The sequence below is a fragment of the Salvelinus alpinus genome, chromosome 20 (assembly GCF_045679555.1).
Source record: "Salvelinus alpinus chromosome 20, SLU_Salpinus.1, whole genome shotgun sequence".
Lineage (NCBI taxonomy): Eukaryota > Metazoa > Chordata > Actinopteri > Salmoniformes > Salmonidae > Salvelinus > Salvelinus alpinus.
Window position 1 is genome coordinate 40,843,236 of NC_092105.1, and position 26,203 is coordinate 40,869,438.

The 26,203-nt window shown below is 40.9% G+C and overlaps 2 protein-coding genes across 4 annotated transcripts in view; one reads left to right on the forward strand and one right to left on the reverse strand.

Annotated features, from left to right (window-relative positions):
- The window catches only part of LOC139546889 (STE20/SPS1-related proline-alanine-rich protein kinase-like), a 29,276-nt gene extending 15,735 nt beyond the window's left edge, over positions 1-13,541 (forward strand). For both annotated transcript variants that reach the window (XM_071355807.1, XM_071355808.1), the window contains 4 exons: positions 8,740-8,792; positions 8,932-9,000; positions 9,395-9,459; positions 11,559-13,541. In XM_071355807.1, the coding sequence (XP_071211908.1) occupies positions 8,740-8,792; positions 8,932-9,000; positions 9,395-9,459; positions 11,559-11,633 (262 nt within the window). In that variant the 3' untranslated portion in view covers positions 11,634-13,541. The remainder of the gene's footprint in view (positions 1-8,739; positions 8,793-8,931; positions 9,001-9,394; positions 9,460-11,558) is intronic.
- Positions 13,542-15,087: 1,546 nt separating this feature from the next.
- The window catches only part of LOC139546890 (beta-1,3-galactosyltransferase 1-like), a 116,320-nt gene continuing 105,204 nt past the window's right edge, over positions 15,088-26,203 (reverse strand). For both annotated transcript variants that reach the window (XM_071355810.1, XM_071355809.1), the window contains one exon: positions 15,088-18,950. In XM_071355810.1, coding sequence (XP_071211911.1) covers positions 17,718-18,707 — 990 coding nt within the window. In that variant the 5' untranslated portion in view covers positions 18,708-18,950 and the 3' untranslated portion in view covers positions 15,088-17,717. The remainder of the gene's footprint in view (positions 18,951-26,203) is intronic.

Below are 26,203 nucleotides of genomic sequence, written 5' to 3' on the forward strand. Positions count from 1 at the left end.
TACAGTAGTCACTCTCTTCTAGATACATCTTTATATTTTAATCAGTGATTGATCGGCAGTCAGATGGGACACACCACATTCCACCAATCATAATATTATGTTATACTCTTCCATACAATAGTAGCTAGATGTATCTAGTTGTTTTTACAAAAGACTTGCATTGACAAGTTTCTTAGGCTTCAGTTTTGTAATTGTAATAATCCATGCAGATTCAAATGTAATTATAGTTTTAATCCAACAATTGCTTCACTAAGAGTAAACCATGAACAGAGCTCTGGTGGTATAAGAGCTGCATCGTGTGGTGGTGGGGTTCTCTTGGGTAAAAATACAAAACTAATTTGAAAAACTTAATTGCATCTGAAAGAACAAACACAAGACTATATAAATTCTCCTCCCAAAACTGATAAGGATGTTAAGGCTGATTTGAAAGGGATTTATGCTAGTGTGAACCCATAAATTAAGGTTCTTTCGAGAATTGTATTCAGATGGGATGCTATGATTAGTTGACCATGGTTACAGTTGCAAAGGCAGGGTATGTTACTGGAAACTTTCTAATTTTACATGGAAACTATCAGAATTTTGATATCTTTCAAGGATTTCATGTAATCTATCACAAGATATCTAGTGGCCTTTATGGGTACTTCAGATTATCTAAGGTGTCTGTAATTATGTCTGGCTCTCTGTGTGGCCTTATCACATGTAAAATATATGACATCATTAAATAAGATGATTTAAAAAATAAAGCAGAATGACAAAGCTGTAAAACATCCAAAATATAAACCATCAATTTAGTGAATACCATTGGTTTCAGCATAATATAATTTAAAACAATTTTTACACTTGTATTTATTTGACTAAGTCTATGTATTTGTTGTCAATATTTTGACGGCAAACTGGTGGCAGTTGTGAAGTCAATAGTTTAGTTAGGGGACTTGGAACCGGCAGGAAACTTCAATTAAAAGACAGTAAGAACGACAGGAAAAGTTTGAATGACCATTGAGTTGAACTGTTTATTTTTGTACAGAAGAAATTGAACATTTGATCTGCTCCATGAAAGAAAGACTACTTTGGCACAGATATTGACGTTTCATCCTCACTGGCAATTGATTGCTGATTTAATAGGGTATGTAATCATGGGAGGATAGAAGTCAGACAATTAACCAATAGAGCTCCAGGCAGATGTGGCATATTTATTCCGTCTGTCCATGGGCTGGAGTTATCATGCCCACGCAGCCCACCCTGCCTTGTGTAGACTCAGACAAAAAGTTTTGATTATTGTGCGTTGCCGTGTGTAAACTCATTCATTAAAACCCACAAGGAAGTCAAATTACTCTCCTTTATTTTGACAGCCCAAATTAATTACTAGCACATTAATACTATCTCCTCTCACACAGTGGGCCCATTCATGTAGGCTTTTCCAAGGCCGGAGCTCTGAAGTACTTTCCCTCTCCCACTCCAAACACTCCCCAGTTTACCCCCAGATGTTTGTATTGATTTTTTGTTGGTGTTTTAAGAAATGACCTCCCTGTCAATGCCACACAGGATTTAGAGTTCTCCTGTGTAGTCAGGGGCGGACTGACCATCTGACATTTCGGGCAAATGCCAGATAGGCTGGTCCATTTTTAGCCTGGTGGGCCTGTCTAACTTTCTTTTGGGGGGGGAGGGTTATAATTAACTGGCTAATAATGGGGGCCTCAACGAATAAAATGGGCAGGTGTGGGGTCATCGAGGGGGGGAAAAAGGTCAGTTGTGGGGGCCTCAAGGAAAGAAATGGGCCGGTGTGTTAGAAATGTCAAAGCCGATTTCTGGTCACTGTCAGTCCCTGTGTGTAGTCTATACACAACAGACCATCTGTTTACCTGGCCTCGGTCTTGAACTGCAGTGAACGCTCTCAGTGCTAGAGAGCTTTACAGCTAACTTTCCCCAACATACCAATCATACGTCTGGACAGGATACATTGCAAACAGCTTAGGTGGCAGAGTGCAGTTCAGAAGTATTAAATTGTTCTATAGACAAACATTACTTGAGTTACTCAGGGGAACTGGGAGTGATGACATTCTGTCATGTTCTACAGTGGAGATTCTCCCCTCCATGAATGGCACTCTCTCTGTGTTTGCCAGTCAAGTGTTTGCCTGAGTCCTCATTGCCTACCAGGGGAAATCTATTTTAGTAGATAGAAGACCTCTCTATACTAATTATTTCAGCTCATGCTTTACCTGGTAAACACTCCAATCGCCCCAATGCTTGTTAGTGCCCACTGACATCTCTGGTGATTCATATGGAAGGTGTGGGATGCTGGGATTTGAAGCTGACTGAGCAAAGTCATGGTTTATTCTGTCTGTTTATTCATGGCTTATTCTGTCCCTGTGCTGATGGGTTGATAAGAACACAGTTATTTAAGAAAATCTTAACACTCCTAGTAAGACTCTGGAAGATTGACGTTTTTAAAAGAAGCCGATTAAAACCCCTAAAACTTCTAAACGGTTTCTCAGTCTGTGTGTGCGGCTTAGCTCCGACTGTCCTCTGCGATCTATTTACCTCCCACAATGTAATCTGACAGGGACTTTCCAGGAATCTGCTGCCGATCTCTCTGGAGGAGGACTTAGTTGGTAGTTGGAGACGCAGGGCTCAGGACCTCTGCCACAGATGTGGCCGCAGAAACACTTTCAGCACGCTCTCCCACTGTCCGTGGATGAACTGGAGAGATCTTACTCATCCTACATCCATCCGATAAACTCAAGTTTCACCCCTGACTTCTCTCTAGCTGTGAATCTGCAGAATTGGACAAGTAAAGTTGACTCACAGGCAGCTGATGGAAATCCACTCCTACTTCTCTTCCTACTGCCTCTCTCGCTCTATCTCGCAGAACTAAGTTAGCCCTCACAGATGTGTCGGAGCATGTTCCTTACATGCAAAATCTCCTGTAAAATGTAGGTCAAGGGCTACCAGGCGGGCGGAGATGGATGTGATTTATGCATCTTAATTACAGCCCAATTTAATCCCACTCCCACAACGCTGTGTACAGTAGCCTGCCCAGCCACTACCCTCCTTTTGAAGCTATCAGTCATTGTGCTGTTGTTATGATGACTCCAGGTACTGTATTAATGCCAACGTTAGAGCGAATTTAGATGGGGTAGTACAGTGTAAAATTGACATAGGATAGACATGCAGATGGACTTTTATGCATCATGTCAGTATTAGGAGAGGCATCCTCTTATCTTGCTGGTTTAAAGTTGCTGTATAAGAAAGCTGTATGAATTAGTAGGCTGCTTTAGTTCTTAGCCAGATGGGAGCTCGGAGCCAAGAGAACTCACAGACAGATGTTACCTTCACACAGTATGGAACTACTAAAACTACAAGTCCCTTTTTACATCATTATCCTTAGTCAACCTCCTGCTACTGTAATACTTCTATCACCCTCTGAAAGATTAAAAGATTCTACCTGTTTTACATTAAATCAATTATACAATGCATTTGAGCTGCTATATTCCGTGTTTCAGCTGCATTTCAACACTTCATTTGACCTTAGGAAAGGATCAATCGGGCATGTGACAAATATGGAAATTCACTGGATGGCCTTCATGGAGTAATTTATCTGTTTTATTCTCCTAAACCAGAGATATATATATATATATATATTTTTTTTTAATGTATTTAACATTTATTTAACTAGGCAAGTCAGTTAAGAACAAATTCTTATTGACAATGACGGCCTACCTAAAGGCAAAAGGCCTCCTGCGGGGACGGGGGCCTGGGATTAAAAATAAATAAATAAATACAATATAAATATAGGACAAAACACACATCACAACAAGAGAGACAACACTACATCAAGAGAGACCTAAGACGACAACATAGCAAGGCAGCAACACATGACAACACAGCATGGTTGCTGCTAATGCTCATGCTAATGTCTGAGCAGAGATGGGATGATGACTTTAAGGAATGAAAAATAAGAAAGTTATCAAAACTAAGTAATATACACAACTAAAATATTTCATTATTTCTTAGTCATGTCCTATTTTTCCATTGATGTCTATCCAATGTGGACCTGACACAGACAATGGAATATTATCAATGTTTTGGCAATTGAATGTACACTATTTTGGGATTTGGAATTTCCGTGTATAAAGCTGTAAAATCATTGTAATGTCATTACTTCATAATGCATTAAATGTTGAAAAAAAATATTGACATTGAAAACCGTGATCTTTTTAAAATAATCGAACTGAAACCTAACGAACCTCAAAAAGCATTAATCGCTCAGCACTAACGAACAACGACAATTACACTGTTTGAGTGATTTTAAAAGTTGTACATTATTCTGGTCATTCCACTGCAAGGACACTTCAAATCCAAATCAAATCTCCAAATATGTCAGTCTTAACACAGCCGCAAGTACAAGATTGCATTAGCACAGTTACCATATCTACTTCTTGGAACCCATTGAGATTTGTCTTTAATGGACTCTATTCCTGCTGACACATGGTATCAACCGTTTCTTAACATAATCATGTTAGCCTACTTCTAGAATCATTTCCTGAATGTGTTATTTTCCCATTTACATTTCAGGCATTCCATGATATTCTAACACCTTGCCCAAACCGGCTGCGCGCGTGCGCCATCGTGCGCTATCGTGCATAAATGTATTTAACCCCCCCACATCAAACGCGATCACGACACGCAGGTTAAAATATCAAAACAAACTCTGAACCAATTACATTAATTTGGGGACAGGTGGAAAAGCATTAAACATGTATGGTAATTTTGCTAGTTAGCTTGCACTTGCTAGCTAACGTTAATTTGTCCTATTTAGCTAGCTTGCTGTTGCTAGCTAATTTGTCCTGGGATATAAACATTGAGTTGTTATTTTACCTGAAATGCACAAGGATCTCTACTCCGACAATTAATCCACACATAAAACGGCCAACCGAATCGTTTCTAGTCATCTCTCCTCCCAGGCTTTTTCATCGTTTCAATTATATGGTGATTGCATCTAAACTTTCATTGTATTACCACGACTACCGGCAAAACAGTTAATTTTTCTATCACCCACGTGGGTATAACCAATGAGGAGATGGCACGTGGGTACCTGCTTCTATAAACCAATGAGGAGATGGGAGTGGCAGGACTTGCAGCGCGATCTGCGTCAGAAATAGGAACGACATCTATTTTAGCCCTTGGTGTCGCAGACGTTCGTTGTCGCGCGCAAGCAGTGTGGGTGCAATAATTGAATAACATGGATTTCTAAATGTATTTTGCGACGCTCGCGCACGCGATGTGTCCGGTCTGGTCAGCATGTAAGGAGTAGGACAATCCAATCACGATCTGTTCTCTGTTGTTGATTTGGTTCAGTAATTTTGCCTGCTGTCTTGATCACGTCACGATCACGTCATAATAAATTCAGGTATGTTTATCCCCGTTTCATTACGTTTGCTTACGTTTTAAGGAATGTTTTTCAACAGAATCGGCGGAATGATTACACCCCTGATCACACATGAACACAGTTCACTTTTATAGCAGGCACATACAAACAGCATAATAATTCTGCCCATTGTAGAATTTCTTCTCGAATCTCTGCGCTCTCTTCTTCATCTTTTTCCTTAGCTTGTGGACTTCAGTGCACAACACATCAGCTATCTGTGACCAGTTGAAAAAACCTTTCCAAGCCAAACCTTAATATCATAACCGCTACACATAGCCTACATCGTTGTCACCATATTAGCGACTGTCATAGCTAGTCAACATAGCTACTAGAACTAACTCATTAGTAAACCCATTTCAATCATGCAGTACAGTGGTCAGCAAGCAGTTTAGCAGTTACACCAGTGGGCCCCATTGGCAATAAATTCATAAAACCTTACCTTGACTTGGAAGAGTTCCAGTGTTGGATACCATTAGCCAGCTAGCTAGCATAGGATCCCTCTCTGTTTGAGCCAGGTGTTTGAGTAGGCTAAACTTGCTAGCTGCTGTCACTAGCTAAGTAAAAGTGAAATACATGAAATATAGCTAGCACTCTCTCTTTCTCTCTCTCTTGTCTCCTTCATTTTTAAAGAAATTAATTTGTTCAAAACTGTACAAATATTGTCTTCCTCTCTTTTTTAGTCAACAACTCACCATATTTTATCCACTGCAGTGCTAGCTAGCTGTAGCTTATGCTTTTAGTATTAGGTTAATTATTTTGATTGGGTGGACAACATGTCAGTCCATGCTGCAAGAGCTCTGATAGGTTGGAGGACATCCTCTGGAAGTTTTGTATTGAAGTCAATGTACCCAGAGGAGGACGGAAACTAGCCATGGTGCTACCTTACAGAGTGTTGTTGAGGCTACTGTGAACCATTATTGCAAATCAGTGTGTTTTAATAAATTATTTGGTGACATTAGCATAGTTTTATCTAAAAAGGATGACTTTTTTAATGTTTCAATATTTAAACATTTTTAAAATTCACTGAGGATGGTCCTCCCCTTCCTCCTCTGATGAGCCTCCACTGCTGCACATATACAGTGCCAGTCAAAAGTTTGGACACACCTACTCATTCCATTTTTTATTATTTTCTACATTTTAGAATAATATTAAAGACATCAAAACTATGAAATAACACATATGGAATCATGTACTAACCAAAAAAGTGTTAAACAAATCAAAATATATTTTATATTTGACATTCTTCAAAGTAGCCACCCTTTGCTTTGATGACAGCTTTTGGCATTCAACCAGTTTCATGAGGTAGTCACCTGGAATGCATTTCAATTAACAGGTGTGCCTTGTTAAAAGTTCATTTGTGGAATTTCTTTTCTTCTGTGTTTGTAATGTGTTTGAGCCAATCAGTTGTGTTCTGACAAGGTAGGGTTGGTATACAAAAGATAGCCCTATTTGGTAAAAGACCAAGTCCATATTATGGCAAGAACAGCTCAAATAAGCAAAGAAAAACAACAGTCCATCATTACTTTAAGACATGAAGGTCAGTGAATATGGAACATTTCAAGTAAGTTTCTTCAAGTGCTATCGCAAAAACCATCAAGCGCTGATGGTTGAAACAGCCCAAATAAATTATTCACAGAGTTCAAGTAGCAGACACATATCAACATCAACTGTTCAAAGGATAATTACTGCAAAGAAACCACTACTAAAGGACACCAATAAGAAGAGATTTGCTTTGGCCAAGAAACGCAAGCAATGGACATTAGACTGGTGGAAATCTGTCCTTAGGTCTGATGAGTCCAAATTTTAGATTTTTGGTTCCACCCGTTGTCTCTTTGTGAGACGCAGAGTAGGTGAATGGATGATCTCCGCATGTGTGGTTCCCACCGTGAAGCATGGAGGAGGAGGTGGGATGGTGTGGGGGTGCTTTGCTGGTGACTGTCTGTGATTTATTTAGAACTAAAGGCACACTTAGCCAGCATGGCTACCATAGCATTCTGCAGCGATACGCCATCCCATCTGGTTTACGTTTACTGGAACTATCATTTGTTTTTCAATAGGACAATGACCCAACACACCTCCAGGCTGTGTAAGGGCTATTTGACCTAGAAGGAAAGTGATGGAGTGATGCATCAGATGACCTGGGATGAATTGGACCGCAGCGTGAAGGAAAAGCAGCCAACAAGTTCTCAGCATATGTGGGAACTCCTTAAAAGCATTCCAGGTGAAGCTGGTTGAGAGAATGCCAGGAGTCTGCAAAGCTGTCATCAAGGCAAAGGGTGGCTACTTCAGAATCATAAACAAATCCAAATATATTTTACATTTTTAACACTTTTTGGGTTACTACATGTTTCAATATGTGTTATTTCATAGTTTTGATGTCTTCAGTATTATTCTACAATGTAGAAAATAGTACAAATAAAGAAAAACCCTTGAATGAGTAAGTGTGTCCAAACTTTTGACTGGGACTTTATATTTATATTCCTGACTCGGACATTGCTCGTTTTGTGTGTATTGTTTTGTATTGTTAGGTATTGCTGCACTGTTGGAGCTAGAAACATCATTTTGCTGCACCTGCAATAACATCTGCAAAATATGTGTATGCAACCAGTAACATTTGATGTGATGATGTTGTAGTCACCACAATAGGCTATATACAGTACGTAGATGAGTTTTCCCCAACCTGTACAGTATGCATGTTCACCACTGGTACACAGACCAAAAGGAGGGTTTGGCCAATGCACAGAGAGGCTGCTGTTTACTATAAACATCAGTCAGCTGTTCTTTGGAACTCTTCATGAGACTTACCCCCACCATGGCAACTCAAAATAATCACATTTATTGGGCTTTACAGTGCAGCCTATTTAATATACATGAGTCACATGCAAGGATAAACATTTTACCACTAATGCTACACCAACTGTGTCGTCCTTAAATAAATACAGGTGGATATTACAGTAGCTAGAAGTAACACTGACTTAAGCAGTTAGTTAGGAAAACGATGTGCTTAACATGGCCCAGTGTGTGAAGCCTAGAGGGTAGGGTTAAAGTGTCGATGTGGCAGACGGGCTGTCTCTTTCCACTCCTCCATTCCTGAGGGTCTGCTTGTCAGGATCCTTTTCAGACAGTCTGAATCAAATAGAACACACGGAGACTCTTGGCCTGGTCCCAGATCTGTATTGTAGCCAACTCCTCTGACTATTGTTGTCATGCCATGGAGTTGTAAAGCACTAACAGGCTAACCAGGTCCTGGACCCACTGTCTGTTCACATGTGACTCATCTTAAATACTTATCACCTTCCCATCTCTCTCGCCAGGAACTCCAGGAAGGAGCTGAATGACATCCGGTTTGAGTTCACCCCTGGCCGAGGTAAGAGGTGCACACAACGAAGAAGCTAATGTTAGAATGTGGTTGTTAGCACCATTTGATATTGTATTGAAGTGTAGTACCGTATGGCACATGTTAACTTCTCACCTGGTTCTAATGTTGTCTGTTATTCTCTCCATAGACACTGCCGATGGGGTTTCCCAGGAGCTATTCTCAGCTGGCCTTGTCAATGGACACGATGTTGTTGTCGGTAAAACTTTCATCCTTGTTTTCTAATGTAATGCAGGGCTTATTTAAACCCACATGCTTAGCATGTATTCTCCATACTTAGGTCAAATGCATGTGTAAAATACTTGAAAGGATTTGAGGTGCACTTGATTTAACTCGGAGTTGGTACATTTGAGACTATTTTACCGGGCAAACTAAATCAAGTGCGGTTCAAGTATTTAAACGTATTTGACAAATGTATTTGACCTAGGACTGGTGTTTTCAAAAGAATCATATCCCTCTCAAAGTCAATGAGAGGTATAAGAGCAGCGATGTACGGTGTTGATTTATTCATCATATGATCTATGGTAGATAATCTGATGTGACTGTGCAATAACACTAGTAACACATACTCTATATATGACATTACCTTTCAGTTGCTGCTAACCTTCAGAAAATTGTAGATGACCCAACTACCTACAAAGTGTTGACCTTTAAACTGGTGAGTGCCCAAATGATAAATGTCACACCACCTCATGTCTCAAGCTAGCTACAGTACATGAAGTAAGAACGTTACATCACACAGATTGATTGACTTCCATAACTCTCAACCTACATAGAAAATATGTCTCACACCAATTAAATCACAATGCTTTAGGGTGGTGGTGTCTGAAAATACTGATACATTCAAATCCCAAATGAGCAGTGGCGCTAGAGAATGGGAGAAATCTGTGATGACAGTGTCGCGGCACTGACTTTGTCCTCTAAGTGAAATAACTGATGGTTGACACTCCTAATCTGCACATATGCTTCCCTCTGTGCACACCACTATGTGATTGATCGACACCGAGCGGAACAATGCAAATTCTCTACAGAGAAGAATTAAGGGAGCAATTAATGCCGCTCCCGGTGGGTTTGCTGTAATATTAGGGCTATTTTTTAGCACCCTTTTGGAACGTGTTGATGAGGTAAACAACATCTGTGCGGTTGGTCACAGTACATCACTCTTTGACCTTTCTGCCATGTACGTCTTATCAGCAGCTGGTGAATGTCGCCGGAGATCCTCCCTGGTGTGCAGAACTGCATCAGAGGGGTTAGTGCAGCAGCATCCAGACTGTGCTGCTGGCTGGGGCATGGCTGGTTAAATATATTGGCCAGAGCACTTTCCCATTTCAATTTGTTAACACAGTGTTCCAGTTCCAGACGGCACGAAATCACACACAGCCACTCAACTCCAAATATCGACTAAAAACACTGAACTATGTTTGTGGTTTCACTACACATGCCGACAGTGAGAATAATTATCTTCGCTCCGAGAACAATTCCGAATGTTTTACCAAGAGGGTTTATACCACAGGATAGACCCACCAGTCTATCCGGGGAGTGACAGAACCTCTCTCCATTCTCCGCTCTAAATTGCTGGTGGTGGGCAGACATCAGGCCACTGACTCATGCTGTACCACTTCCAGGGGGATAGCGATGTGAAAAATATCAATGGCCTCTCAGAGACTGCACTCAAACCATTCTGAATGCGTCTGGCCAGTAATAAGGGATCCTTGTGGGTCAGCATAGGAGCATTACGAGTTTAGAATTTAGCCATATTTAGCCGCACTCACTCTCTAATGAACTTTCAATAAAATACCACTTATATTTCAGCAAAAGCTCCTCTAGTTCTGAAAGGGCTTTTGTGGAGTTAGCCATGCCAATAACTCAAGTGCAGTCAAAATAATTCTCTGTTTGTTGTATTTTCTTTTTTCAAACGGCGCGTCTTATTTACAAAAAGCATTGAACACGATAGGGAGCTTTGTGGGACTTCTGGATCACTTTGAGCTTTTCCTGCCAGTGAAACCCCCCAGGTCTCAGGATGCCAATATCATCATGATTAAATGCAACACAGACCTGTGCAACACAGTCATAGAGCTTTTAACAAGGAACATATCCAATCTTTCTCCGTGCAAAGCACAGCACGGTAGATTGCGCTGCAACCCTTCACAGTAGAAGCTGTTGCATCAGAATATTATTAGTTATTAGATTAAATGAATACCCTGAAGGGAAATTACAGTTGTCTTTGTGCATGTTGCATTGCTTGTGTCACATGATTTGTAGTAACAACAGTAATGAAAGATACCTTGATGTAGTAATTAATAGAGCTGTTAAAGACGTCGTCACGGGTGATACAAAGCATTTTCTATTATCAAATGGAGGAATGTCATTGTTCTACCACCTTGGCTGTAGGTGAAATAGTGTAGATACTTTTCAAAGCTTTCGCCGTAAATGTTTCATTTGGCAAATTATCTTTTGAAGGACTGTAATTCCTCCACTCTGCTCTCATGTCTTCGTGGCCCTGTAACAAGGGGACAAATCTCCTGTACTTCAAGTTTTCTTGGTTTATAGGATTTTAAGAGCAAAAGAGGTCAAAATAATATTAATCCGTTAAATAGTGGCTTACTACTTAAAGTAGGATCAGTGGCAAAACCAATCCTTATTGTTAGAGTACAGCTGTTCATTGGGTGTTGGATTATGTCTGGTAATGTTGTTGTGTACGCAAGTGTTAGGATTTCATGGCCCCCCACCTACCCTGTTGATCTGTTCCTCCATCAGGTCTCTGGCTGTGATGACACTGAGATCCCAGACAACGTGAAGTTGATTGGCTTCGCCCAGCTGAGTGTTAGCTGATGCCATCGTGGCCATCGCAGGTGAGATGGAGGAGTCAGGTCAGAGCAGACAGTCAGACAGACACCCCTTCCTTTCTTCCATTCTCCCCTGCTCCGATGCCCAGCTCTGTCACAGATCCACTCCGCTAGCTCCTCCCCCGCCCTGCCACTGGCTCACTGCCCCCTCCGCCCCCCAGGCTAGGTCATGTGCACGGAACAGGATTCAGCCAGGAAAACTAAAGATGTTCTCAGGTGGTAATAGCTGGGGATAAAACAAAGTGGCTTAGGGGTTGTGTTTTTTTTATTATGTTACCTCTGCTTTTAGCGAAGCTCGTACTATTATTTATTGAATTTATAAACTTTTATTTCTTTCTCACCGTTATGTTTTCATGGTGAAAAATATTTGCTTCTTCAACTTCCATTTCACAGACTACTCATTTGAGATCAAGAAATGTTTCCCATAGCTCTGTGTTGTAGTCCCTCTTCAGAATGTAAGATTTCATTTGATGGAAGAAGCACATTTTCATGATAACATTATGAATGTTGTAAAAGGAATGAACTGTACTGTGTATAGATGAACGTAAACCAATACATTGAAGGGACCCGTTTTCGTTGAAAGTGAGGGATAGGGGAAACCTGAATGCTGCCGTGTGTAATGTGATGCTTATTCATATGACAGTGTTGATGCTTAAAAATGCTAGAGGTGCCTTGTTCATTGATCTGTACCTAAGAACGTAGGTAATGAGTGAGACCGCGAAAAGCAGAACCTGTTTATGTTGGTTGATTTAAGACCATTTCACAAACATACATCTGTATATTCCAGCAGTGATACAACTCAATGGTAGGATTTTCTCAAGTCAATAGTTAAGGACAAGCTACAATGCACTTTTGGGGCAGAGTATATGCACCTGACAAAACAATGCTTAGCCCTGGGAGACTCACGTTATGAATTGTAATGAGAATTTAACCTGTATGCTTTGTCGTCAGACAACAATGGTCATTTGAAACATAACAAACCATAATCCTGTAATATGCTTCAGCTGATGTGTTTTCGGAAGCCAAAATGAATTGATAAAGGGCTCTATTCAATCAGATCCGCTTTAGCCAGCATCCACATAGCGGTTGCTTTGCTGGTGTTGGAGGTGGAACTGCGGTAGAGCTGTCACATCCCCAAGTGGCTCCTGGCATTATACCTAAAGCGGACATTGCCATTGGTGGCACCAAGTCGCATTAAGAGAAATGCCATGCAGCCTCGTTTACAATTTCGAATACTGGAATGTGAGATGTCATGTACACCTCGATTAGGCTGGTGGAAATTAATAGATTCATGATTTTCTATTTGAGTGTCGTCATTTCTATGTAGCCTACACTTTCTCGTTCTGAACTTCTAATGCGAGTGGGACGGGTGTGGCTTCGTGACAATGATCAAGAGCAGCTGCTCACCGATTTGACAGCTCCAACTTAGTTACACTTATGACACCGCCAGAAACATCAGCTATGCGGGTGTGGGCTACCGACGATTAATGCTTGATCTGATTAAATCTAGGCCACAATCTTGAAAAATGTAGTTTCTTGCTCTTGTCTTACTGCACTACAAGATGTTTTGTCCTAAATATATTAGTCTGAAATGTACTGTATAACAATGCATCTGCAAACAAAACCCAAAGGCAACTATTGAAAGGTTGATGAGCCATTTGTTTGTCCAAACAAGTACAGTAGCTCTAAATTAAAATTATTTTCTAAATTAAAGTGGAAAATAAATATTAACTTGTACTAAATACGTTATTTGAATAGCTAAATGATTGTGTTTTTTATGTACAGTATGTGTACCATTTCTGCATATTATCTTTGTTCCCTTTCTGTAATCGGCCGATTAAACATTTCTGCAGAGGAGCAACAAATAAAAATTAATTGCAATTATTAAAACTAATGTTGTGTTGAGTTGTTTTTCATTTTACTGCAATAGATGTTGATTTTCTTAAAAGTTAACTGACTGAAGTAATCCCGTCCAGATTGTAAAACATTACAATGTTCTAATACAGTGGTTCCCAAACTTTTTATAGTCCCTTACCCCTTCAAACATTCAACCTCCAGCTGTGTACTCCTTCTAGCACCAGGGTCACCACAGGTTAATGAGAAGGGTGTGAAAGGAAGCACATAACTCTGCAATGTTGGGTTGTATTGGAGAGAGTCTCAGTCTTAAATCATTTTCCACACACAGTCTGTGCCTGTATTTAGTTTTCATGTTAGTGAGGGCCGAGAATCCACTCTCACATAGGTAGTACATGGTTGCAAAGGGCATCAGTGTCTTAACAGCGCAATCCAGAAATCTGTCAGTGGCTTCTGATTAAATTAAATTTTCACAGAACCACTTGTTGCAATTTTGATGAGGCTCTCTGGTTCAGATATCGGTAAATGGACTGGAGGCAGGGCATGAACGGGATAACAAATCCGGTTGTTTGTGTCATCCGTTTCGGGAAAGTGCCTGCGTAATTGCACACCCAACTCACTCAGGTGCTTCGCTATATCACATTTGACATTGTCCGTAAGCTTGAGTTCATTTGCACACGAAAAAAATCATACAATGATGGAAAGACCTGTGTGTTTTCCTTGTGATGCAGACAGAGAAGAGCGCCAACTTCTTAATCATAGCCTAAATTTTGTCCCACACATTGAATGTAATCCTAGATTCAGATCATTCAGGCGAGAAAAAACATCACCCAGATAGGCCAGTCGTGTGAGAAACTCATCATCACGGTAAGACAAGTGAAAATTATGGTCAGTAAAGAAAACTTTATGCTTTTCTCTCAATTTAAAAAAGTGTCAATACGTTACCCCTTGAAAACCAGCGTACTTCTGTATGTTGTAAAAGCGTTACATGGTCGCTGCCCATATCATTGTATAGTGCAGAAAATACACGAGAGTTCAGGGGTCTTGCTTTAACAAAGTTAACCATTTTCACTGTAGTGTCCAAAACGTCTTTCAAGCTGTCAGGCATTCCCTTGGCAGCAAGAGCCTCTTGGTGGATGCTGCGATGTACCCAAGTGGCGCCGGGAACAACTGCTTGCACCCGTGTTAGCACTCCACTATGTCTCCCTGTCATGGCTTTTGCGCCATCAGTACAGATACCAACATGAGCAGCAGCTCCGTTTGGCTACATACGGACCGAGAGAGTAACGGTTAATGTGATTGGATGTTAATTATTTGAGTAGGCTACCTGTATTTGACATTGTGTTGTTATTTCGCTGAACACTAGATGGTTTTAATTTTATTTATAAAAAAAAAATGTGAGTCACATTTTTATTTGGCGTACCCCCGACGGCATTGCAGGTATCCCTGGGATTACCTGTCCTAATGGGAATACCTGTCCCAATGGAAATGAATTAGAACAGTTTGGACAACTTTGAAGGACACTCCTCACACATCCCAAGTACATACGGAAGAGGCAATGAAATGGTGAGGAATCCTTTCAGCCAAATAGTTCCTCCATTTATTATAAACAAGTTACAGAATTTGGCAATGTCACCATCTGGCAGATACACTGCTGTCGGGAACAGTCTGCCAAGTGACACGATGTGGCATGTGGATGTTTGGCAGATCCCCAAGGGGAGTTGAACTGGCTAGAGCCACTGAAAATTCAAAATGTTACAAATGCACACATTTACATGGAAATATATACAAAAATATATTTGTTGCTGGGAGTAATTTGTGGATGGTACTCGAGTTTGTTGACAAATACAAAACATTTGATGAACATGAAAATCCATACAAGTAGCTGTAATTCAACAAATCTAAACCCCAAAAACAAATGTCATCGACATGAATGCATGATTAGGGTCAACAAGTGTACAAGGCATTGAATAGGTTTTATTATTTACAAGTATGTATATTTGTTAATGTAAATAAAACATACTGTATATCACAACAACCCCTTCAGGATGGATCTTTAAACTTTCACAGTCAAATGTCACAATAGCTTATACACTGAACAAAAATATAAACGCAAAAGGTGTTGGTCCCATGTTTCCATACGCACAAAAAGCATATTTCTCTAAATTATTTTGCACAAATTGGTTTACATCCCTATAGTGAGCATTTCTCCTTTGCCAAGATAATCCATCCACCTGACAGGTGTGCGATAAAGAAACTGATTAAACAGCATGATCATTACACAGGTGCACCTTGTGCTGGGGACAATAAAAATGTAATTTAATGTTCATTTCTCTACCATAAGCCGCCTCAGACGTTGTTTTAGAGAATTTGGCAGGATGTCCGAATGGCCTCACAACCGCAGACCATGTGTATGGCGTTGTGTGGGCAAGCGTGTGCCGATGTCAGCTTTGTGAACAGAGTACCCCATGGTGGCGTGGGGTTATGGTATGGGCAGGCATAAGCTACGGACAACGAACACAATCACATTTTATCGATGGCAATTTGAATGCACAGAAATACCATGACAGGATCCTGAGGTCCATTGTCGTGCCATTCATGCACCGCCATCTAATCATGTTTCAGTATGATAATGCACAGCCCCATGTCGCAAGGATCTGTACACAATTCCTGGAAGCTGAAAATATCCAGTTCTTCCACATGGCCTGCATACTGTACTCACCAGACGTGTCACTCATTGAGCATGTTTGGGATGCTCTGAATCGACTTGTACGACCGTGTGTTCTAGTTCCCGCCAATATCCAGCAACTTCGCACAGCCATTGAAGAGGAGTGGGACAACATTACACAGGCCACAGTCAACAGCCTGATCAACTCTATGCAAAGGAGATGTGTCGCGCTGCATGAGGCAAATGGTGGTCACACCACATACTGACTGGTTTTCTGATCAACACCCCTACTTTTTTTTAAAAAGTCTCTGTGACCAACAGATGCATATCTGTATTCCCAGTCGTGAAATCCGTAGATTAGGGCCTAATTTATTTATTTCAATTGACTGATTTCCTCATATGAACTGTAACTCAGTCAAATTGTTGCGTTTATATTTTTGTTCAGTATCATACTAGACTTTAAAAAAAATACTTGAATTACATTTGGACCATAACAGCCATCCAAGTTCTAGAAAATATAACTATTTCACATTACTTCAATAGCAGTACTTCAGTAAAGATATGCCAAATAGACATGATAATACATTCATTTGTGAATGTAGATAGTTGTTACTATGTAAATTGTCACTTGCACAAGATGATATTTATGCCTGTTGAGACTTGGTAGCGGTAATGAATTGTTAATGAATCAGCTCTCTACGTACAGTATAAAGTAATAGAAGACAGTTTTATCAGAAGCCTGTAGCATGACACCGTTAATTACTTAAAGTACACCGTAAGGAAAAAAATATATGAATGACATCGAAATGTTTCTTTCCCGAAGAAGTGGCAGTTAGCCTACATTTACACCGATATTTAAACAAAAAATACCCAGGCAAATAAAAATGTATAGCATCTGTTTACCCACACATGTAGTTTTGAACACTGCAGTAGTGAACATCACTACCAATAGTGTTGAAGTACATCCAGCAGACATGTCTTCATTTCTTAATAAATAGCAACTATATGAAAACAACCAACAACATTCACACTTGGTCTACGTTTGTTGTCATTGTTGCAGCGTTATTTGCCATTTCAAATTGTATGTATTATTGTGTGTACAGTAGTTGACCAGCCATAAGATTGGTTAGGAGGAATGAGACATGATGTGGGTGAGGCTTTGTCCCACTGTAAGGAAATACCGGCATCCCCCAAAACAGCATGAGAACTTGGCATAAAGTAGATAGATTTACACTGACAAATAAATTGTTTTTTCCTTCAATAATAACTCTCTGGTTTCACTTGTAAATGTTACTTTAAAAAATGTACATTAGAGAGTAAATGTTCATCAACATGAGTTTGTGAAGTCTATAGTTGGAATTCTAGACAGATAACAAAATGACTAGCAACAAGACTATTTTAGTGTGTGTTTGAATGAGAACATGCGCTTTACAAGCTTCATGCACCCAACAGCTACAGAGTGGATTCAGTAGTATGCTAGTAGCCTACAGAGAACTAATGCTGTCAGAAAATGAAGAAGAGTCCAAGTTGAGTTGTCCTCAGGTGCCACTAGCATCTGAGGTGTTTCTTGCTTGACATGTCGTTCCAGATCCGGTGCATTTCTTCCGGTGAAATCTGATGGACAGTGATAACACGACGGTACCTGCACAGGCTGTAGGCCATTTTCCAGTGATTGAAGCCACTGTTCTGATAGGGATGGATGCCCAGCTTCCTCAGACACAGTCCCACGTACACATCCTCCAGGTGGAGCAGTCTGGTGTGCAGAGAGGTCTTATAGATCAGCTCAGCCACGTCCACTGAGAACACGTACCCCGTGCCCGAGCAGAACGGGGGGTACTTAGCCTCGGGGTACAGGTCTCTGGGCATGTACCACTTACTGCGCATGTCTCTGATGGGACCGCCGTTGATGACGTAGCCCGTGAAGTACCTCCTCTTGGGCTTGGTGGTGGGCTTCAGAAGCTTGTAGACCAGATTGTCCATGTTGACGAAGATGTCACTGTCTGTCTTCATGACGTACTGGGCCTGGGAGCAGAAGGTGGCCACCCAGCGCATGCCCATCAGGGTCTTGAGGGTGAGGTTGTGGTACGAGTCTATGAAGTCCTCCACCACAATGTCGTGGAAGATCTGGCTCTCCTGTTCTACCATCTGGTTGAGGACGGCGTCCGTGTTGCGGCCCAGCAGGAAGAGGGTGATGATGCGGATGTCGCTGTAGGTGCTCTCATCGCCCCAGGTCTCCCGGATGGCCTGACGAGCATCAAAGTCTTTGTGTGTGGTGCTGATCAGGATGACCAGGAAGGGCGTGTTGGTCTCACATTTCTTAGGCTCGTTGATGACAAAGTCGAAGGCGTGTGGGTTCAGCGTTCGCGTCCGGATGTTGCTGAACGTAGTGTTCTTAACGGTTTTCACAGTCTTCCGGATCGGCAAAGACATCTGCCCACTGACATAGGAGGATGTCGGCCGGGATATACCCAAGTACCAAAGAGCACTTGCCCAGCAAACGACTGTCAACACGTACAAGCATGAGACTTTTGAAGGCATTCTGCTGCATTTATATGTATTTAATGCATTGAATCTTATAAGGTTTTCTTTCCATTAGCAGTGTTCCTTCCAGCAAGGCAGCATAATGCTGCACCGAAGTGCTGCTTGACATTAATTGTCAGTTATGGATTGCATTAGAGGAAAGTGATGGGATGTTGTTGTTTGCCTTTTAACGCAAATGCGGTTTGCAGCCGTGCAGATGTCCTGTTTTTCTTCTTGACACTTCTGCTTCTCCATTTACATCTGAAAAACAGTGGAAGAATATGTTAATGCCAGAACAAACAGATAGGTCTTAATAGAATCAGAAATTACACTCTTCTGCTAAATAAAATAATACAAAGTTTTATCAAAAGGCAGTGTTAGAGTTTCTCTAAAATCAGTACTCAGCAGTTATAACCAACAGCATTTGATAAGAGTTATGTCTTTGTACTGCATCTAGACAACATTTTGCTTTAACACAGGAGTGTGCACTTTAAAATAAAATGCTTATACAGAATTCTCTGAGTTCTAAGCTGCTCAAAAAACAACTCGGCGACATTGAACAAGTCTATTGATCTTTTGGATGGCTAATTGAATTGAAGTCTATACATTTCAGTTTCTGGAATGAAGTACCTGTATCAGAAGTCCTGAGAGAGAATCTACTCTGAGGTTAAAAGAATGAAGTCTGATTGAATCACTATCTCTCACACAAGGCCGTACACTAATGCAGTAAGGAAATGGTTAAATGCTGCCAACTGCAAAGTGTCATAATCCTCCCGAGGTCCTAGAAAGAGTGCATCCCCATTCAGTGTATTTAGATAACGCACCAAACCTGTCATATCTTCGCTAAACACAGATCAACTGACACTACATATTGATTTGGTGCAGTCATATAGCTTACATTCTTATTAATAAGTGGTTGTGATGGAGCAAGTTTAGAAATATCTGCAGTTGGCATATTTGGGCAATTACTGTCTTAGCCACAACAGACTAAAACAAAGTGCATGTTGCTAGTGCTTTGGCTACACTCGGGATACTTGGCATAGAACTACCCACTTTATAGGCATGCCCTTATGCTTTACAAAACACTTTAATGATGGGTCAGAGGTAGTAAATGGTTATAAGACTCTACTGTACACATTTCCAATTTCAACCTTGCCCTTACAAAAAAGGATTGCCGTTTTGAAACTGCAGTAAAAGTGCATTAACTGCAGTCGACTGTGGTATTTCGGACGCAGTAATTACAGAATAACTGCAGTGTACTGCAGTTGAACTGCAGTCTCACTGCATAATTACTGCAGTAAAAATAACAGTGTTATTATGAACGCAGTATTTGTAGCATACTGCAGTTATACTGCACTCTAACTGTAGTTATACTGCAGTGCACTGCAGTTATACTGCACCCTGGCTGCAATCTTTTTTCGAAAGGGTATTTACAGAATGGACCTCATTTATTAAACAAGACCACATAAAAATACTGCATGTTCAATATATAACTGAGATGCTCATTTTGACATGACATCTGTAGTACAAAAGCGTATTAAAGTAGTGACATTCAAAGTGGCACATCAAAGGACTTTCAGATTTACACTATTTCCATTATGAAACCCATATCATTATTAGAACACTGCACTATACTGAGAGCGCGCAGGCAACACAAGAGAACACAAAATCAACATGATTGACCTGACTTGATCTTTTTGTCCATCCGTCACTAAAAAGCATTTTAGAAGCAACATTCTTCCAATCCAGTAGGCATATATTTTAAACGATTGACTTTTAATCCACAAAAAAGAGACAGAGAGACAGAGAGAGAGAGAGAGACAGACAGAGAGAGACAGAGAGAGACAGAGAGAGAGAGAGAGAGAGAGAGAGAGAGAGAGAGAGAGAGAGAGAGAGAGAGAGAGAGAGAGAGAGAGAGAGAGAGAGAGAGAGAGAGGAACCAGGACAAATATCTTCTGACCTGTTATGAATACAGAGCTGCACGGAGGCAGTATAAGGAAGGTGTTCACTTCAAAATGCTATTCTGTTTAATTCTTGCTTTAAATCTTTGCCTCAGACAGAGACATTACAGGCACTTTGTTATGCTCCTGCACATGACAAGCGACCTTGGCAAGCACCTGTTTAATGACACTACAGTGAGCTGAGGACACATCCCTGCATGCTATTTATGAGAGCAAATGCTCCAGAATGAGCCCCTGGTGATTTCCATCTTGGGCTATTCTCCATGGATACAAATCATGTGGTTAAAGAGCCCCCTTGGTATCAAACTGATTAAATGACTACAGTGTACGTCAACAGTATAGTATGTGTGCGTCTCAAATGGCACCACATTCTCTATATAGCACACTGATTTTAAACAGGGCCCATAGGACTCTGGTCAAAAGTAGTGCACTATATAGGGTGCCGCTGGTTAAAAGTAGTGCACTAAATAGGGAATAGGGTGCCATTTGGTGTCTACAGCTGTATGCAAATAAGAATCAATTTAGATGTCTAGCCTATATTTTAGGTTTAAGAACAGATTTCTCTCAGTCGACTCATGTGTTTGCAGTTATGTATTATCCTCAGCATTAAACTTGCATGGACAAATGTCCCTTTAAAGCTAAAACAGGAAAAACTAATATTACTAGTAGAATAGAGGTAGTGATGGTGTGAGCTCTCTGTCTCCCTGGCCAAGGGCAGCTCTGGCTTTGGCAATGCTCTGTCCGCCTGCTCTCTATGACAGAGTGATATGCTGGTGAAGGGAACATAGCTCCCTGGTGTGAAAATGGTAGCATCTATGGGGAAAATAATGAACTGCTGTTATGGTGCTATTACTGAGTCAACTGAAATCTCACACTCATATACTGTATAACATCCTCATATTTTTCAGCCATCCAAAGATGTCAGACAGTATGGAGGTACTAGACTGTGGTGTCCTTTTGCGTCTATGCATAAGAAAAAGTGGTTGGTACTGAAGTGTACAGTGGCTTGCGAAAGTATTCACCCCCTTGGCATTTTTCCTATTTTGTTGCCTTTAGAACCTGGAATTAAAATTGTTTTTTGGGGGGTTTGTATCATTTGATTTACACAACATGCCTACCACTTTGAAGATGCTAAATATTTTTTTGTGTGAAACAAACAAGAAATATGACAAAAAAACATAAAACTTGAGCGTAAATAACTATTCACCCCCCACAAAGTTAATACTTTGTAGAGCCACCTTTTGCAGCAATTACAGCTGCAAGTCTCTTGGGGTATGTCTCTATAAGCTTGGCACATCTAGCCACTGGGATGTTTGCCCATTCTTCAAGGCAAAACTGCTCCAGCTCCTTCAAGTTGGATGGGTCCCACTGGTGTACAGCAATCTTTAAGTCATATGACAGATTTTCAATTGGATTGAGGTCTGGGCTTTGACTAGGCCATTCCAAGACATTTAAATGTTTCCCCTTAAACCACTCGAGTGTAGCTTTAGCAGTATGCATAGGGTCATTGTCCTGCAGGAAGGTGAACCTCCATCCCAGTCTCACATCTCTGGAAGACAGAAACAGGTTTCCCTCAAGAATTTCCCAGTATTTAGCACCATCCATCATTCCTTCAATTCTGACCAGTTTCCCAGTCCCTGCCGATTAAAAACATGATGGGGGATGGTGGGATGGTGTTCTTGGGGTGATGGGAGGTGTTGGGTTTGCGACAGACATAGCATTTTCCTTGATGGCCAAAAGCAACATTTTTGTCTCATCTGACCAGAGTACCTTCTTCCATATGTTTGGGAGTCTCCCACATGCCTTTTGGAGAACACCAAACGTGTTTGCTTATTTTTTTCTTTAAGCAATGGCTTTTTTCTGGCCACTCTTTCATAAAGGGGCGGCAGGGTAGCCTAGTGGATAGACCATTGGATTAGTAACCGAAAGGTTGCAAGTTCGAATCCCTGAGCTGACAAGGTACAAATCTGTCTTTCTGCCCCTGAACAGGCAGTTAACCCTAGGCTGTCATTGAAAATAAGAATTTGTTCTTAACTGACGAGCCTAGTTAAATAAAGGTAAAATAAAGCCCAGCTCTGTGGAGTGTATGGCTTAAAGTGGACCTAACTCCAATCTCCGCTGTGGAGCTTTGCAGCTCCTTCAGGGTTATCTTTGTTGCCTCTCTGATGAATACCCTCCTTGCCTGGTCCGTGAGTTTTGGTGGGGGCCCTCTCTTGGCAGGTTTGTTATGGTGCCATATTCTTTCAATTTTTTAATAATGGATTTAATGGTGCTCCGTGGGATGTTCAAAGTTTCAGATATTTTTTTATAACCCAACCCTGATCTGTACTCCACAACTTTGTCCCTGACCTGTTTGGAGAGCTCCTTGGTCTTCAGGGTGCCGCTTGCTTGGTGGTGCCCCTTGCTTAGTGGTGTTGCAGACTCTGGGGCCTTTCAGAACAGCTGTATATATACTGAGATCATGTGACACTTAAATAACGTCTACCGGTGTGCAATCTAACTAATTATGTGACTTCTGAAGGTAATTGATTGGGGACACTGCTCTGTGTAGGGTGCCGTCTTTCGGATGGGACGTTAAACGGGTGTCCTGACTCTCTGAGGTCATTAAAGATCCCATGGCATTTATCGTAAGAGTAGGGGTGTTAACCCCGGTGTCCTGGCTAAATTCCCAATCTGGCCCTCAACCATCACGGTCACCTAATAATCCCCAGTTTACAATTGGCTCATTCATCCCCCTCCTCTCCCCTGTAACTATTCCCCAGGTCGTTGCTGCAAATGAGAACGTGTTCTCAGTCAACTTACCTGGTAAAATAACGGTAAAATTTAAAAAATAAAATAAAATAAAAATTGGTTGCACCAGATCTTATTTAGGGGCATCATAGCAAAGGGGGTGATAACATATGCACCCACCACTTTAACAGTTTTAAATTTTTTAGAATTTTTTACATGAAATCCAAATAAAAATCTATTTAAATTACAGGTTGTAATGCAACAAAATAGGCAAACCGGCAAGGGGGATGAATACTTTTGCAAGGCACTGTATACGGGATTTTAGGTTATCATTGCTCTTACATTTGTGATATATTTACCCACCCACACAGGATGTGATAGCATACAGTATCAAGGCATAATCAATGCTTTACAAATCCGGGTTGGTCACAGGTTGGTTTCATTCTGGCAAGTACGGGTGATGGGTGAAAACCTGTATTCTGATCAATTGTCAACATATATCTCTGCCTTTAAACACACTGACAGAGTCCCGCCACCAGGCAGACACATTAACCAGACTAAATTAAGGTCTCAGATATCACCTGGATAAAATCAGTCTGTAGGCCTCGTGATATATAGCTAAAACCATAAGTGGAAGATGGTGAGATTGTGGTGTGTTCGCTTGCAATAGTTGCTGCACAGCAGCACAGTATTCTAGCTTAGGCACTGGAATCAACAGCTTATCACACATTGAAAAACGTGTTTTCTATTAAAGCTAGTCTGGGATTCGAAAACTGGTTTAAACTGGCTTCAACTGTAAGAGAACCGATTCCATGTAGAATGTACACAAGTTTTAGAACAACTTTTGTTTTACATAATGATCAAGTACTGTAGAAACGTATTTTAGAATTAGCATCAAAATGATGGTAAACTTCTGCGCCTTGTAAAAATAAAACTGATTCATATCAGTAGATAGAGTTTGTTCACATATGTTCATGCTGAACTCTTCAATATCCTACAGTACCTGTCCCCCATGTCTGTTTAAAATACTAATTGTTTTTAATCTGCTAGAATCTCAGACAGTTTGTTGTTCCTTTTTGGCAGTGATTACCATCAGAAACCCCACTCAATCTTTCTATTCTATACCTGCCTTATCCTCACTCTCCCTTCATCAAACAGTCATTAGTGTACTTCCATTCTCCCACTAAATCCTTCCCTTACTCTCTACTTTCGCTGTGAATAATGCAGTCTGCTCTCCCTCTGGCCCCCTGTTTTGCTATTGTCTAGTTGTCTTTTGTCACGATTTTCTTGACATTGAGAACGCTAGCAGTAGCAAAGCATCAATCTAAGACGCTCTCAGTGTGTTGTACAGTTGAAGTCGGAAGTTTACATACACCTTAGCCAAATACATTTCAACTCAGTTTTTCACAATTCCTGACATTTAATCCTAGTAAAAATTCTCTGTTTTAGGTCAGTTAGGATCACCACTTTATTAAACAATGTGAAATGTCAGAATAATAGCAGAGAGAAATTCAGCTTTTATTTCTTTCATCACATTCCCAGTGGGTCAGCCATTAACATACAATCAATTAGTATTTAGTAGCATTGCCTTGAAATTGTTTAACTTGGGTCAAACGTTTTGGGTAGCTTTCCACAAGCTTCCCACAATAAGTTGGGGGAATTTTGGCCCATTCCTCCTGACAGAGCTGGTGTAACTGAGTCAGGTTCCTCCTTGTTCGTACACACTTTTTCAGTTCTGCCCACAAATGTTCTATTGGATTGAGGTCAGGGCTTTGTGATGGCCACTCCAATACCTTGACTTTGTTTCCCTTAAGCCATTTTTCCACAACTTTGGAAGTATGCTTGGGGTCATTGTCCATTTGGAAGACCAATTCGCGACCAAGCTTTAACTTCCTGACTGATGTCTTGAGATGTTGCTTCAATACATAAGCATCATTTTCCTTCCTCCTGATGCCATCTATTTTGTGAAGTGCACCAGTCCCTCCTGCAGCAAAGCACCCCCACAACATGATGCTGCCACCCCCGTGCTTCACAGTTGGGATGGTGTTTTTCATCTTGCAAGCCTCCCCATTTTTCCTCCAAACATAACGATGGTCATTATGACCAAACAGTTCTATTTTTGTTTCATCAGACCAGAGGACATTTCTCCAAAATGTACGACCTTTGTCCCCATGTGCAGTTGCAAACCATAGTTTTTAAATAGCGGTTTTGGAGTAGTGGCTTCTTCCTTGCTGAGTGGCCTTTCAGGTTATGTCGATATAGGACTCGTTTTACTGTGGATATAGATACTTTTGTACCTGTTTCCTCCAGCATCTTCACAAGGTCCTTTGCTGTTGTTCTGGGATTGATTTGCACTTTTTGCACCAAAGTACGTTTATCTCTAGGAGAAGGAACGCGTCTCCCACCTGAGCAGTACGGCGGCTGCGTGGTCCCATGGTGTTTATACTTGCGTACTATTGTTTGTACATATGAACGCGGTACCTTCAGGTGTTTGGAAATTACTCCCAAGGATGAACCAGACTTGTGGAGGTCTTGGCTGATTTCATTTGATTTTTCCATGATGTCAAGCAAAGAGGCACTGAGTTTGAAGGAGTCCTTGAAATACATCCACAGGTACACCTCCAATTGACTCAAATGATGTCAATTAGCCTATCAGAAGCTTCTAAAGCCATGACATCATTTTCTGGAATTTTCCAAGCTGTTTAAAGGCACAGTCAACTTAGTGTATGTAAACCCATAGTGTATGAAAGCCCATTCTTTCTTGTATAAAACATAGGACGAGTACACCTCATCTCTCGTTAACTTGAAAAGTTAACACTAAAG